At 43.1% G+C, this 14,139-nt stretch overlaps 2 protein-coding genes across 2 annotated transcripts; both read right to left on the bottom strand.

Annotated features, from left to right (window-relative positions):
• Positions 1–234: 234 nt before the first annotated feature.
• On the bottom strand, positions 235–2,743 carry LOC128450691 (akirin-2). The gene is made up of 6 exons (XM_053434290.1): positions 2,525–2,743; positions 1,989–2,162; positions 1,689–1,832; positions 1,426–1,575; positions 1,005–1,076; positions 235–844 (listed from the first exon to the last, which is right to left on the bottom strand). Exons 2-6 carry the CDS (start codon positions 2,158–2,160, stop codon positions 834–836), a joined length of 549 nt encoding a protein of 182 aa, XP_053290265.1. The 5' UTR covers positions 2,161–2,162; positions 2,525–2,743; the 3' UTR covers positions 235–833.
• A 1,050-nt stretch (positions 2,744–3,793) lies between these two features.
• LOC128451191 (cannabinoid receptor type 1B) lies at positions 3,794–6,962 on the bottom strand. The gene is made up of 2 exons (XM_053434977.1): positions 6,724–6,962; positions 3,794–6,026 (listed from the first exon to the last, which is right to left on the bottom strand). Exon 2 carries the CDS (start codon positions 5,948–5,950, stop codon positions 4,532–4,534), a length of 1,419 nt encoding a protein of 472 aa, XP_053290952.1. The 5' UTR covers positions 5,951–6,026; positions 6,724–6,962; the 3' UTR covers positions 3,794–4,531.
• Positions 6,963–14,139: the final 7,177 nt, after the last annotated feature.

Genomic DNA, 14,139 nt, shown 5'->3' with positions numbered 1-14,139 from the left:
AAAATGCCAACTTCTAAGCCCCACTTTTCCATCTTCAAGTGGCCACAATACTCCATCATACTAGAGGAAATCTGAATTCAGCATTTCCTCATTTTACAGGAAGCACAGCTTAGATACATGTTTAGAGTGAGCAGTTAATTGTAAAACTGAGATTTGCGATCAGTGAGTTTTTTCATACAATGCAGTTACATGAGGGGACGAGGTTTTTGTCTGTCATGCACAAATACGACTCTGAACTCTTAAAAGATTTATTGTTTTTTCCCCAATAAGTACATTGGTTTCAAAATGATACCAGCAAAACAAAAGTCAAAATAAATAAAACACTGGTAGGGAGAGGAAAAAAAAAGAAACTTGCCCACGTTATTCTCAATTTAAAAAGCGATGAACAGAGGACGAACTGCAAACATTCTCCCTGTTCAGCTGTGTTTCTTCCACTTCCTTTCAGATTGACCAGCAAACCTTGTTTTAAACTCTGCGCTGCTTTATCGTATTTACATGTAACAAAGAGAAACAAGTGACAAAGCCTGGAATGCTGGGAATCATTACAAAAGTGAGATAACTGTAGATACGTACAGCAGGAGGAACATAGGCCACTGGTAGAGATAGGGTCCATTCAGTTACATTAGGACCTAGTTGCTTACAACAGAGTGGTAACAACAGCTTCATATAAACCTTTGCCCAAAGACAGAAATATGGCACAGTAAGAAAAGTTTGATTTAAACTAGCTAAACTGAATCTCTTACAATGATGAGCATTTTTTCTTTCTTTCTTGAAATATCACATGACAGCTGGCAGCAAGAGGAGGCTGTCTTGCAGACGTGTCTGTGTCCCACTCAGGAAACATCTGGAGCAGATGGAGATGAAACAAAAACACAGAAAAAACCACACTCGTTACTTTAAAACTTTAAAAAGGCAGAGCTCACACTGAGATCTAACACTTTGTCAAGTTAAGTCATTCCATGAAACACAAGGGTGTTAACACTGATGTAATGAAAACTACTCACAGCTCGCAGGTTGCTCCCCGAATCGTCGCATTAACTGATCGTGTGTGAACTTCACAAAGGTGTCATATTGTTCTGAAATCCACAAGAAATCAACATGTTAAGTATCCAACCCAACTTCTATTATTGAAATGTGATCAATCTTGACAATTTCTCAGAAACTAATCTAAAAACAGCCCAGATCACCAATCACTCTTCACAATCAATTTTGTTTACTTACATCTGTGACTACATGATATTTTAAATTAACTCCCCTCAGGAGCTCCGTAGCACGTGTAGGAGACAGAGGAAGTGATCCTGTTATTAATGTCTTTATGAAAAACTTAATTAACATCCCTTAACTTAACTATGAGGAAGTAAAACTAAGTGTGTTCCCTTATAAACCGGGTTTCTATTTCTGTATTCTTACTCTGAATGTACAAACCTGCCAGTTTCGAGGTCAGGGTCTCCTCGTATTCTTCCCGCACCTTCTCTTCCCTTTCTTTCAGCAGGCGTTCACAGATCATTCCAACTTGTCTGAGGGTGAATAACGGCTGTTCTTTTCTAGTGGGAGAAACACCTCCGGAGGACGTTCCTGCACAGATGGAGCAAAGACATAAGAATCACTTTGTGCGTAGCAGTTGTGATTGAGTCAATACATGTCACAGTGACCATGTCAGCAATAGGCATGGTGTCAAACCAGCTAACCTGGCATGCTGGACACATTCATAGTAGACGACTGGGGTGGGGACTCTGGAGAATAGCAGCACTCCGACTGTTGGCAGCCTCCATCTAGATGCTTCCTCTTTTGAATGCGTTTGTACTCCTGCTTGATGCTGTTGAGGATTTGTTCTGGAAGGACAAACGGACACAATCACCAACACAAGTCCATCAGTAAAGACAATGGAGGATTCACATTAACACAGAGGAGCATAGCTGCTTTCTGGTTAGATGTGGTGAGGCTCAACATGTTGCTAATGCCTCTCAGCCAGCAGGCCAGCACCATACCTGCACTAAGTCTGGACGATGACTCCCCAAATGGCGAGGGCTCCATGCTAAGATACTTCCTAGGGGACGAGGACGACGGGGCCACGGGGATGCATCTTCGTCGTTTGGGGGAAGCGGGACTCATCAGTGGGTCGAAATCCATGGTCCTCTTCAGGGTGGCTCCACACGCCATGACTTTAGTTTGTTAAAGGGAGGAGGAGGAGGAGGGGGGAGGAAAGAGGGGGGTGCAAAAATACCGAAACAAGACAATAATGAAGTGACGACACGAGTGATCTCGCCGAGCCGATAGCCGCGGCTCTTCTGTATTGTGTTGAGCCAGCTCCAACGTGAATTGTCCCGCCGGGGTCAGATCGTTTCGCGGGGGAGCGCACGCCAGGGATACTGCGCAGCTCCGGCTTTAGATGTCTGCTAGCGGGCTAACGCTAGCCGCGCTCGCTAGCCAACAATCAAAAAGAAAACAAAGCTAACGTTAGCTCTGACCGCCGCCGCTCGGACCCTGCGCCGCGGTGCACGTTTGGAATGAAGCCGCTTCTTACCTGTCGCTGGAGGGGGAACTGTTCCGTCACACGGCGGCCGGCTATCGGCTTGTTTTGAAAGTTGCGTCCCAAAAGTTGCAGCGAGGAGCCGCCAGCTGCGGGCCGACAGTTGGCTGATAGATAGCGGGGCTAGCTGGAGATAGCGGGGCGAGCTAACACAACTCCTGCTGCTTGTTTTTCATACGAGGCTGTCGGCTTCTCCGCTCCGTGACGTCACGTGTGAAAGGCGCCCCGGTGCACTCTGGGCCATGCAGAGAGAGTTTCATGTCGTCATAGAGATTGGGAATTTCACCATTTTTGTTTAGTTCATTATACTTATTTATTTACAACAGTTGAATTATTTGCTTTCAACAGGATCGATACATTGGGAATAAAAAAATAAAAATAATGATGTGTCATTATCCCCACAGGAGGGCAGTGTCACACATGTTATACAGCTGAACTAGTATATCTGGATTTATGACTCAAAATCATGTGAAGTTGTTTTATTATATTATTATCAAATATTTTTATTATTTTAAGGTCCAAAATGATGTAAAAGGTATCAGCAACATCCTGCCTATAACTCACCTCAAGAAATATCGAACCCATAACAAAACTGTGTTCATTTAAATATGGCCTCATTGTTGAGCTAAAACTCAATTTGCATATATTTCAACTTATATTTAAATGGCCCTAAAGTTGTCAAGATTTTTGTAAATTTAAAAATATGCATTTATATTATTTGAGGCTTAAAAACAAAAAATGCAGATGAATTGCACCTAATCCGGCTACATCCAGAACTGTAACTCACCTTAAGTTTATTTGAATTTTTTGTTGGGGAAAGCTCAATATACCGACTATTTCATCCTATACTTATATAAATCATCAAATGATGTTCACTTGTCAATTTACGTTTTAAAACGTGTTTAAAACGTTACGAGAGTAAAATCATGTCCATGAAGTACATATAACTTGGCTCCATCCTGCTCAAATCCCCCCCAAGCAAAATGAAACCAACCGAAAATATGATGTGAAACCTACGTTCATATACGATGATGTTGCTGCCATGTTTCCCACAAAATAGAGAAGTACTCTCTAGCTGAATTATTAATAACCCGGTCAGTAAAACCAGAGCCTTGATCTGGGGTCACATTTACACACACACACACACACACTTTTAAAACTTGACGAGAAAGAAATACACATCTCTTATAAATGAAATCAGCTGCAGGCGCTGATGTGCTGGTTTGTCATTTTTCCAATTTTTTATTGAAAAGATCCAGGTATGTTCAAAACACTTATGATGAAAAATAGACAAATATATTCATGGAAATCATGTTTTGGCTTATACACAGCTTTAAGGAACACAATGGCACAATGGACGCCTCAGAAGAAGAAACAATTTGCTAACTGTTTTATAAGCACGAGTAGTAAGCATCTATGTAACATTCCCAAATCACTGCTGACTGAAGTTCTGTTTTGATCAAAAATAAATTTACATTTCAAAGTGTGACTCCATATGTTTGCCCTGCTAAGCACAGTAAAGAAAATAAATAAAACGTAAAACTCAATAGAATGCTAAATTTCACAATAGCATGGTCTCACAAAATCATCAGTAGTTGATTTCAAATCACTAATGACATGCTAATCTTACTTTGTTACAAGCTATCGTTCAAAAACTGACACCTTGCATGAGGGTGGACACAGTTTCAGTTTGCATTACTGCCACAATATTGCTGCGAAAGTACAAAAATGAAAATACAAGTTCTAGCTTTAAGTTGAAATCTGTAAAAGAAAGTGAAACTACAGTGAAGATGACAAAACATGTTGTCGGGAATACGACTGTATTATTTCCTGAATGAAACGATCAAGTTGGCCTTTTTCTCAGACTTGTGCGACCTTACAAACCATGTCTTGCTAGTAAAGACGGAGGAGAACAGTGTTGTGTTAATATCACAGATCTAAAGTCTGTTTCTCGTGTTTTGGCACATTTCACAGTCACAGAGCCGTGCACTGGAGGGTCTCTCAAACGGCCTCTGCAGTGTGAGGCTCAGTCACTCCAGAAACAGTAACCCGGGCTACTTTCACTTGGGTGTTTCCGCCTTTCCCTGCCCCGCCTGCTGTTCCTCTCACACTCCTGGTGTTCCAGTCGCTCTCAGCGCTGCTGTCCAGGGGCTGCGTCGCTCCCCGGCACATATGGCAGATGTTGAGGAAGGCCCTGCGCAGGTCCTTGCTCCTCATGGCGTAGATCACAGGGTTGATGGTGGAGTTGAGCAGGCACAGCATGCTGCAAAAGGCAAACACGGTCTTGATGAAGTCGTTCACCTTCCCAAAGAGGTCGTAGACCATGATGGCGAGCAGCGGGCCCCAGCAGATGATGAGGGCCACCAGGATCAGGACCAGGGTTTTGGCCAGGCGGAGGTCCATGCGGGCCTGCTCGGGCCTCGCTGTCTGAACCTTAGTCCCCTCCGCCGTGTAGACAATCACACTCCTCTGGGAGCTGCGGCTCAGCATGCGGACGGCGTGGTGGTGGGACTTCCAGAGGATGAACATGTAGGCGTAGATGATGAACAGCAGCAAGACGCTCGTCATGCCGATCCAGAACATCAGGTACCTCTGGTCCATGAGGGGGAAGATGTCCGAGCAGACGGAGTTGAGTTGCTTGCAGTTCCAGCCCAGCAGCGGCAGCAGTGAGATGACAATGGAGATCGTCCACATCACACTGAAGGCCACGACTGCTTTAGTCTTTGTGACGATGCGCTTGTACGCCATGGGCCTGTGGATGGATATGTATCGGTCGATTGCGGTGAGAAACAAACTTCCTACGGAGGCGGTGAAGGAGGCGATGACCCCGGCCAGCTTGAAGAGGAAGATAGTGGGGCTGTCCTTCCTGTGGAGCACATGGAAATCCAGGAAGCTGTAGACAAAAATGATGCTTCCTATCAGATCAGCCACTGCCAGGCTGGCTATGAAGTGGTAGGAAGGCCGCGACCGGAGCGTCTGGGAGTGCAGGATCACGCACAGCACAATGAGGTTCTCCAGCACCGTGAACGTGCCCAGGGTGAGCGCCAAGATGGCGACGGCGAGCTGCTGACCAGGAGTCAAAATCATAAAGCACTCCATGTTGTCGGCAAAGTCCTCGCCGCACTGTGGCGCTCCTCCGCTATCCAGAGACGTTCCATTGGCGAGCAAAAGGTCTGACACGTTGGTGGGGAAGATGGGAGAGAGGCCTCTGTAGAGGACCTCCTTATTCCCAGGGACAAGTGCAGAGAGCGAGTGGGCGATGGCGGCGGGGAGAGGTTTCTCAAAGTGGGACCTGCTCTTGATCAGGGTCGAGTCGAGGGAGGGGTCGTCGTAGCTAGCGTCGTTGGAGCCGAGATACTGGACACCTGTTGTTAACGTGCTGAAGGTGGTGCCGGCTATCCTGCCCAGAGCCAACTTCATGGCTGGTCTGTGGCTGCAGAGATGCTCAGTGGAGACGTGTGTGGTCAAACAGCATTAGAGCCGAGCAACGGGACATCTAAGGAGAAGGAAATAAATAAATGAAAACTCTTTCCATGAAGGCGTCAGTCCAAAATAAACACACCGAGTTATATTTAAATATAAAAATATATCAGATCACTGTGATATCCATTAATATTCAATGATGATAGATACGGTGGAGGATGGATCTGTTGCTGGCAGACAGGAGGGGAATCTGTGTATCAACCAGCTGACTCCAGAGCAGATGCATCCCAGACAATAGTGGGAAAGTGAACAGTTGATGACAAACCTGTGCAGCCTCCGGGGAAATCACTGCATTAAGTATGTAGGACAGCCAGGGCTTTCTTATTAATTAAAGTAGGTCATTAAGCATTAAGCTTTTAATTCAATAATCATTGGAATAATTAAGCATCAAGGGAGAAACTAAACAGAGAGAGTACCTACGGTCTGTCCAATGATCCATTTAATTATGATATTAATTAATTAATTAACTGTTTACTGGGGCGGGGGGTTAGAACAAGATCTGTTATTTTACTCATGACAACAGTGATGTCTCTCAATTAAACAGCTGAAGGATGAAATACGTTTAAGTTTTAAAATATCTCTCATGTTTCCTCTGTTGACAACCAAACACTTTACACACAATCTGGGCCAACAACCAATGAAAAACAAGGGCAAAAAATACAAACAGAGAAACCGAGTGAAAAGTAGTGATGATTAAATAATAGACGTACCTTGATTTCCTCAATACGGACATCGATCCACGACGCGAAGAAAAGCAGTTAAACTGGGAGTACACCAGTGGGATTTTGTCTCCCAGGTGTCAATCCCAGTGTCTCCAATAAAACTCCAGCAGCTACACTTGTTGTTTAGAGGATTTTCAGGAGGAATCATCAGCTGTTGACAAAGCTATATAAAAAGATATTGTCAATGTCCACTACACTGAAGCAGACAGGCAGCCGGTGCGTGTGTGTGAGTGCGTGAATGCGTGTGAGCGTGTGAGCGGGCGGTTATAAGGCTTTGTGCGCCTGTTGGTCACGTGGTCGGAGGTGTTGGAGCGCAGGAGGAAGCTGAAATCGTCCACGCCTTGTTATTTATTCATTTATTTATTCATTTATTTAATCTTAGGGAACAGAACAGATGCTGCAATTGAAAGAAAACTAATAACATATATAACATATATATGTAATAATAATATGTGTGTATGTATCCCTATATGGCATATACGCAGCATGTATAGCTATTATTATGGATTTTATTTGACTACCCATATGAAAACAAATATGACTATTTGTTATTATTATTAATATTAATATTATTGCAATATAAAATCACTATATTGAGCACATTTTACTTATTATGCAGGATGATAGATATCAATCTCTCTCTCTCTCTCTCTCTCTGTGTCTCTCTCTCTGTCTGTCTCTCTCTCTCTCTCTCTCTGTATATATATACAAACATACATATAAAATCTCCCTCACTCCTGCTGTGTCTACCTCCAGCTCTGGTCCTGGAAGTCTGAGGGTTCCGTGCTGGATCTCAGTTGTTCCTATAGGACTGGGCTCTTCTGGACAGAAGCTTCAGAGGCTCCCAGTTTGGGGGTCACACCGCTCCTCATGAATTAATTAAAGTTATGAATGCTACTCTCATATTGATAATTAGATAAAACATAGGTCCATATATTGGCACCATTTGTGTCTTAAAAGTCCACCCTGAATATCCTCCACTAATCCTCTATTGATTTACTGCAGTTCACGTACACACACTATGAGGAGTGAGTCCTGTTCTCATCCTCCACAGCTGCGCAATTATTTCCTCTACGCTCTCCCACAGGAGCCGTCTCCCAAATTACATGTATCTTGTTGTGGAAAATACATGACATTTGGCGATGCAACATCATGGGAAAACAATGAAAGGCGCCGCACATAATGCCAGTGGCTCCAGATTTGGCAGAACGGAGGAGGCTGTGGAGTCATCCAACTAATTACTGCACACTTGTTATGCTGCACTTGAAGCATGTTCAAAAAGCCATTGATCATTCTTGGCAGAGCAGTACATCCAATATGTCGATGTGTATGAAGACGTTTACACAGTGAGTGTAAATGAGATGTCTTACGCATCATCTGTGATTGACTCAGATTTATATAAAGTGGCTTCTGATTCACGGCTCTCTGTTGTTGTTTTTTTCAGAAAGTTTTAAGAGTGGTTCAAGCTGTGTAAAGGCCTCTGTGTGTGACAGCCACTTGTAGAAGTTCAGTTCCCCTGGATCATCTTCCAGCCGTGTGGAGGAGTAAAGGGCGGCTGCTGCTGCTGTTGTTACACGTCCATCTGTCTCCCCTGGATTGATTTTAGTAGGATTCCTGAAAAGCAACACAATGCACCTCATTCACTATTGATCCTTCCCCGTGTGCTGTTATTTCAGTGGCTGTTATGAAATCATCCCTTTCAGGAGACACAGGCTCCCGTCCTGCAAAAATTGAATCTTTCAAACAATACTGTTACATTTCGTTGCATATCCAAATAAGTATTTTGTGGACTCAGACAGCCAGAGGCTGTTTTTCGGGTTTGAAATGTATACTGGATATACGCACACAGTTTCCAGACACGACTCTGCAGCAGGCTGTCTGTCTCTGATGTGTTTGTGTCAAGGTGTTGGTAGATGGCAGAGTGTGTGGGGAAGGAGGGGAGGCAAGGGGAGGGAGGGTGGATGAGGAGGAGAGATGCACAAATAGAGGATGAGAGGAGGTTGTGGGTGAACAGTGACAGCTCTTAACTGTTTTTCTAATCTGCCACTTCCATATTCTATTTCTCTCATGAGGCTGGAAAATTGCCGCAGTAAAGAGAAAAAGTCAAAATATTACATTTAATAAATGTATTTTATGTAGTTTTTAATATTTAATACATGCGCACCATCGCCTACCGTCAGTCATCAGCTGTCTGCATCCTCATAATTCACTTCCTTAGCCAATTATATTTACATACGTGGCTTCACTGGGCAAATCAAAGGTGTTTGTTGATCAGCTTTTTTTTGAACAAACAGCTCCGCTCTCAGGGAACATTGTAGGAGAAATAAACAGGGAGAAGTGAAGTGTGAAAGTTCCCTGTCATGTTCCTCTCTTGTGTCAGAATCTCTGCACAGATCTCCCTCACAGGGATCAACAGCTCAGTGCAAAGTAGGAACAAGTTGTGACTCTGCGCCTTCTGTGTCTGAATTTCTCCCCGGATGAAAAAAAACCCGAAGAAAATTAGGACAAGACCAATAAAAACCCTGTAATCCAGTGCATACCTAAAAGATGAGCTGCTATGCTGCGGAAAGGCTGGGTATTCTTGGTGCAAGGGAGATAAACAGCGTAATGGTCAGTGGGTAGAGTCCCCTTCATGCACCATTAAGTTCTGTACAGACCTTTTTTTTTTTTTTTTATCTCAGCAGAACACAGTGGTAATCACAAAGACTTAGCCGGTGGTTCAGTGAACGCCGGAAACACGATGCAAATAAATGCTCTGGGCACAGAGGGGTCTCTCAGGCGGCAGAGCAGAGCATCAGATCGCAGCTCAGTGGAACCTCATCTCTCCTGGTTCACATGTGATGCAGAGCAGCACCGATGCAGCGGAAACTATAACGCTGCTGTATGTGAGATGGCAAATGTCCGATTGGGAGGCTCCAGATACTAGAATATAAAAAAATATATATATTATCTATTTCTATAGAATATATATATTTTTTAATATTTCTTACAGTAAAGTATTGGTTACGTATCACTCGCTGATGCCTTTTATTATCTTATCTTGTCATTTTCCTGACAGCCCCCTAGTGAGAACTGCAGAGAACATCCGTGTGAACTCGTGTGAGAAAACACGAGGAGATCCTCCGGAGGATTCATCACAAGCGAAAAGATTAGAAATATCTCCGGTGCCATAGAGTATTAGTGATAAAGGCTGACAATGTTGTCGATGTGTGGTAAACAAAAACACAGGATATCCGCTGTAGAATTTGTATCCATCTCTGTGTACTGCACCAGCCCCTCACCTGAAGCTCCTGAGATTTCTGTGTTTCTTTGTAGAGTCTCCTGCTGCTTTGCACATGTGGGAAAGGCAAACTCTGGAGAAATTCCCGACCCATTCTCCGGAGTTCGTGTCTAAAAACCGCTCATGTTTCACCATCAAGACCAGAGATACACTCAGGATTTGTTCGGCCCAGTAGAGCCACAGTACAATCACAGCCAAGGGATGATTCACCTGACCTGAACGCAGCTGCCGAGCGTCGCCGACAGACGAGAACCCCGAATAGCCCCGACTGCCATGACACGTTACCTGTAATCACATGGCCCACTTCTGTCAGGAGGAAGATCGGCTGTCAAATTCAATTTATTCTTAGCCGTTCTTCCTCTTTGCTCCCCACTCAGATTTTTTAACTGCATAATCAAACCAGGCTGCAATTACAAGTTTAACAGTGACATGGCAAACTTGCAGCGTTGGCCTTCACTTTGAGTCGAGCTTCTGTTTGCTGAAAACATCTGACAACTAAGCTGTGTGAGCAAGATGTCGAGAGGGGATTTTCAAATGATCTTCAAATACTACCACAAATGTATAATTGAACTTAAATATTGTCACGCACTCGAGGGGGGATGATGATAGGAGATGAGGTATACCCAGCTTGCATGCTAAAAGGAAAATCAATTTTCTTCACGATGATGTCATCATGATGCCATATATATACCATATGATGACAAATTATTTTTAAATTTAAATAAGCTGTATGTCATGTCTCTACACTGGATGTATGATGTAATTTTCTGATTTTCTAGTGACGTCATGATGACATCATTCCCACCACATGATCATAAAGAGTTTTTTGGACTATATAACCTTCAGGTTGTGTCGTATAGGATGAAGAGATACCTTTAAAATGCATATACCCACGTTTGGTATAAGTCAAGCGGCACACACACACACACTCACTTTAATAAATACAAAGACTTTCTATCACAGCTGTTTGTAAAGGTATCACAGTGTGAGCTCGGTTTCCTACATTGTGTGTCCATGAAAACATGTCATCGCTGCCGCAGCACTCATCCATTCTCATTCTGTTCACTCCATCATGTTTATTCCCCCATTACTGGCAGAGGCATCCAGCTCACAATATCAGAGTGCTCTCACATCCCAGATGAGTTCTTTCATCATGGCAGCGACACTTTGTGCATCAGCTTTTAGTTTTATCACGAGATGAAGAGATTCCGCTGCGAATCACATTAAAGGGACTACTGTTCAAAATTGGTCGGAGATTTGTTTTATTCCGGTTTCGTGGTCAGTGCAGAGAGGGAGTTCTTTCATAACAAGTTCATTTATCACTTTTGTCATTTATTTCCCTGCTTTCAGCCCAATGAGAAGTATTTAGATCCCACAGAGTCCTGAAATATAGAGGGTTTTGTGACAGAATGGGTGAAAATGGGGCTTTGCACCGGTGCAGTAGTTTCCATGCTGCAAAGAAAAGAGAAGGATTCATGTGGAAAAACACGACGTCCATACTGTCAGACAAAATGCATTTGTGGTGAGCTGTAATGAGCGATTCGACTCATTTCGTCAGGCAACGTGAGTGACTGAAAAACATTATCTGCAAATGAAGCATTAGTGTTGAGATGTGGGTTCTGTGTGAAATCATCAGCGTCAAGAGAAGGAAAGCAAAATTGACTATTGGAAAAACAAACTGATGCAGATATCAGAGTCGTTTTCCTCCCTTTACTCTTTGTCGATCGATTTCTCCTCTCCTCTTCTCTCTTCGTCTCTCCACTTTTAGGTGCGATACTGGATTATTTTGTGCATTCAATTATGTTATTATGTTAAAATACAATAATCTTTTCATATTTAATTGAAGCCAATGGAAGTTGGAAAAGTAAAGTTTGTGGGTCAAGGTATAGCACATATATTGATAAAAGGCTGGGGTCAAAGGTGACAATAGTGTCGTGTTATATGTTCTTTGGTAGTGTTGAATAAATCCAAACCAGTTCGTGGGCACTGTATTACCAGTCCAGTTTTGTTGAAACCACATATGACAAGTCTCCCGAAGCCTCAACCCGCAGAGCCCTAATTGGAAGTGGATGGCATGGGTTGAAAAATGATAAAAGCTGCAAATATCCAAAGAGTCTGGTCCACCTGTCATGACTCTGGTTTTATAATGGACTCCTTTGTTTATGGTCTTTTCATGTGTCCTTTTGTTAAGGTTTGTGTTGGATTTGTGATCTCCCTGAGGTTTTGCCCCGTGTGTGATTCCACCTTGTCTTGTCCTGTCCCTCCCACCCCCCCCCCCCCCCCCCCACCCCCCCCCCCCCCCCACCCCCCGTGATTGTCTGCACCTTACAAGCATGTAAGGATGGACTTCACTATGCTTTTAAGAAAGGATACGAAACGGCTAATAATTTGTAGGCAGATTTCAACGTGCCTGACTTTTCTCATCAAAGTGCATTGAAATGTAACGAAATAAGTTATGAAGATGAAATAAAAATATGTGCCTCGGGAAAAGAGAGATGGAATCGACGTTAAATATACAAGTAGCACCTTTTGATGGAAAGAATTGCATAGTTATGTATAAGTATAAAGAGAATAGAGGCTGAGTTTAGCCGAAAGTGTTAATTTCACACATTAGACAAATAATTAGAATAATCAATTAAAGATCAATGGAGCTGCAGGAGTGTACAACGATACGGGCGATTTAAAGAGACATTATTTAAAAAGGGCAGCTTTTCATTTCCACACATCCCGACGCGTTGCAGGGTCAACATGCGGACATGAGCTAATTCTGACTAAAATATGATAACTGTGTACATCAGTGAAGTGTCGTTAAAGACGTGAGAGTTAGATTTGAATAGCACTCGGAGACAGATTTGACTCTAATCCCTGTCAGATCCAGCTCATCACTCCCCTCCTGAAGTAATCGCTGCCATCTGGGCTGGAAAATAGATCGATGGCTGCGGAGCATAAATAACCCTGCTGGAAGCCGGCCACCAGCCTTCACTCTGAACTCAGTGAACACAGATGATTCCTTCACTTTACACCTTTAAAACCCCCCCTTCTATCATTTCACAGTTCAGAGTCTAATTGACTTTAGGGCTCACACGTAGGTGGATTAAACTCTAGATCACCTGTGGATAACTCTCACTGAGACACATCTGTAAAGAAACGGCTCCTAAATTTGTTTTAGTAATTATTCATCCAGTCATTCATCATCTATCTATTCACTTAAAGGCTTCATTAGTACTATGATGTTTTTGTTTAAAAATGAATCATAATGATTAACGTAGTCCTAAGGACCTAGCCGTATTCTTTTAATTTTTTTTATTTCCATTTCTTTCTTTTCATCCATTCTCTTCCCACTCAACTGTCTGTATTAAAAAAATTATTTATTTATCATCGATCCCCTCACATGTTTACAGTGAAGCTCTGCAGGAAACAAGTCTTTTGTGTCGAGACAAAAACAATTATCGCTCTCATTTCGCTCTCGAGCTGAGGGGACTTTAAAAGCTGGCATTTCAGGTGCATCACTATGGAGACCCTGCTGTGCCATAGCTGCTCAAGGTCACCTGGATTACACCTCTCCGTGTGTGTGTGTGTGTGTGTGTCTGTGTGTGTGTCTCTGTTTCAGAAAGAATAAAAAGGTCCACAGTTGGTCTGATGAGTGTGCGTGGACGAATGCGTCATTTTCAGGTTGTGTTGTTGTCTGGAGCCATCACCATGTCAGGATTGTTGTGATCCTTCAGGGCGGATTGCTTTTCCCTTTGCTCACCGATGACGTCTGCCAGTTGGTCTCTTATCCAAACAGCCTGTCCGACCTTTATTCAGCAGACTGGTGTTTTCTGTCTATTCTCAACACAGTGAATGATGTTTTCTTCCTGTCTGTTTCTTTAGAGTTCAACTTCTTCTCTTGTCACACACAATTACGAGTATGTGAAAGTGGCAGATCCAACTTCTACTCTCACCATTGTATGAAACTGCATGGTTTAATCAAAGGGTTGGTATGGTGAACGTGACGTCTCAGACAAGAGCATGATAGAACACATGAATGCAGAGGCCACAACACAACACAACTGCAAATAAATAAAATTATACAAATATTTTACTTTTAATAAAAAAGTATCGCCAGACGTTTAATTTTTGTC

The sequence above is a fragment of the Pleuronectes platessa genome, chromosome 11, assembly GCF_947347685.1.
Source record: "Pleuronectes platessa chromosome 11, fPlePla1.1, whole genome shotgun sequence".
Taxonomy (NCBI): domain Eukaryota; kingdom Metazoa; phylum Chordata; class Actinopteri; order Pleuronectiformes; family Pleuronectidae; genus Pleuronectes; species Pleuronectes platessa.
The sequence above is the reverse complement of the archived record's forward strand: the minus strand, read 5'-3'. Positions and strand labels throughout refer to the sequence as shown.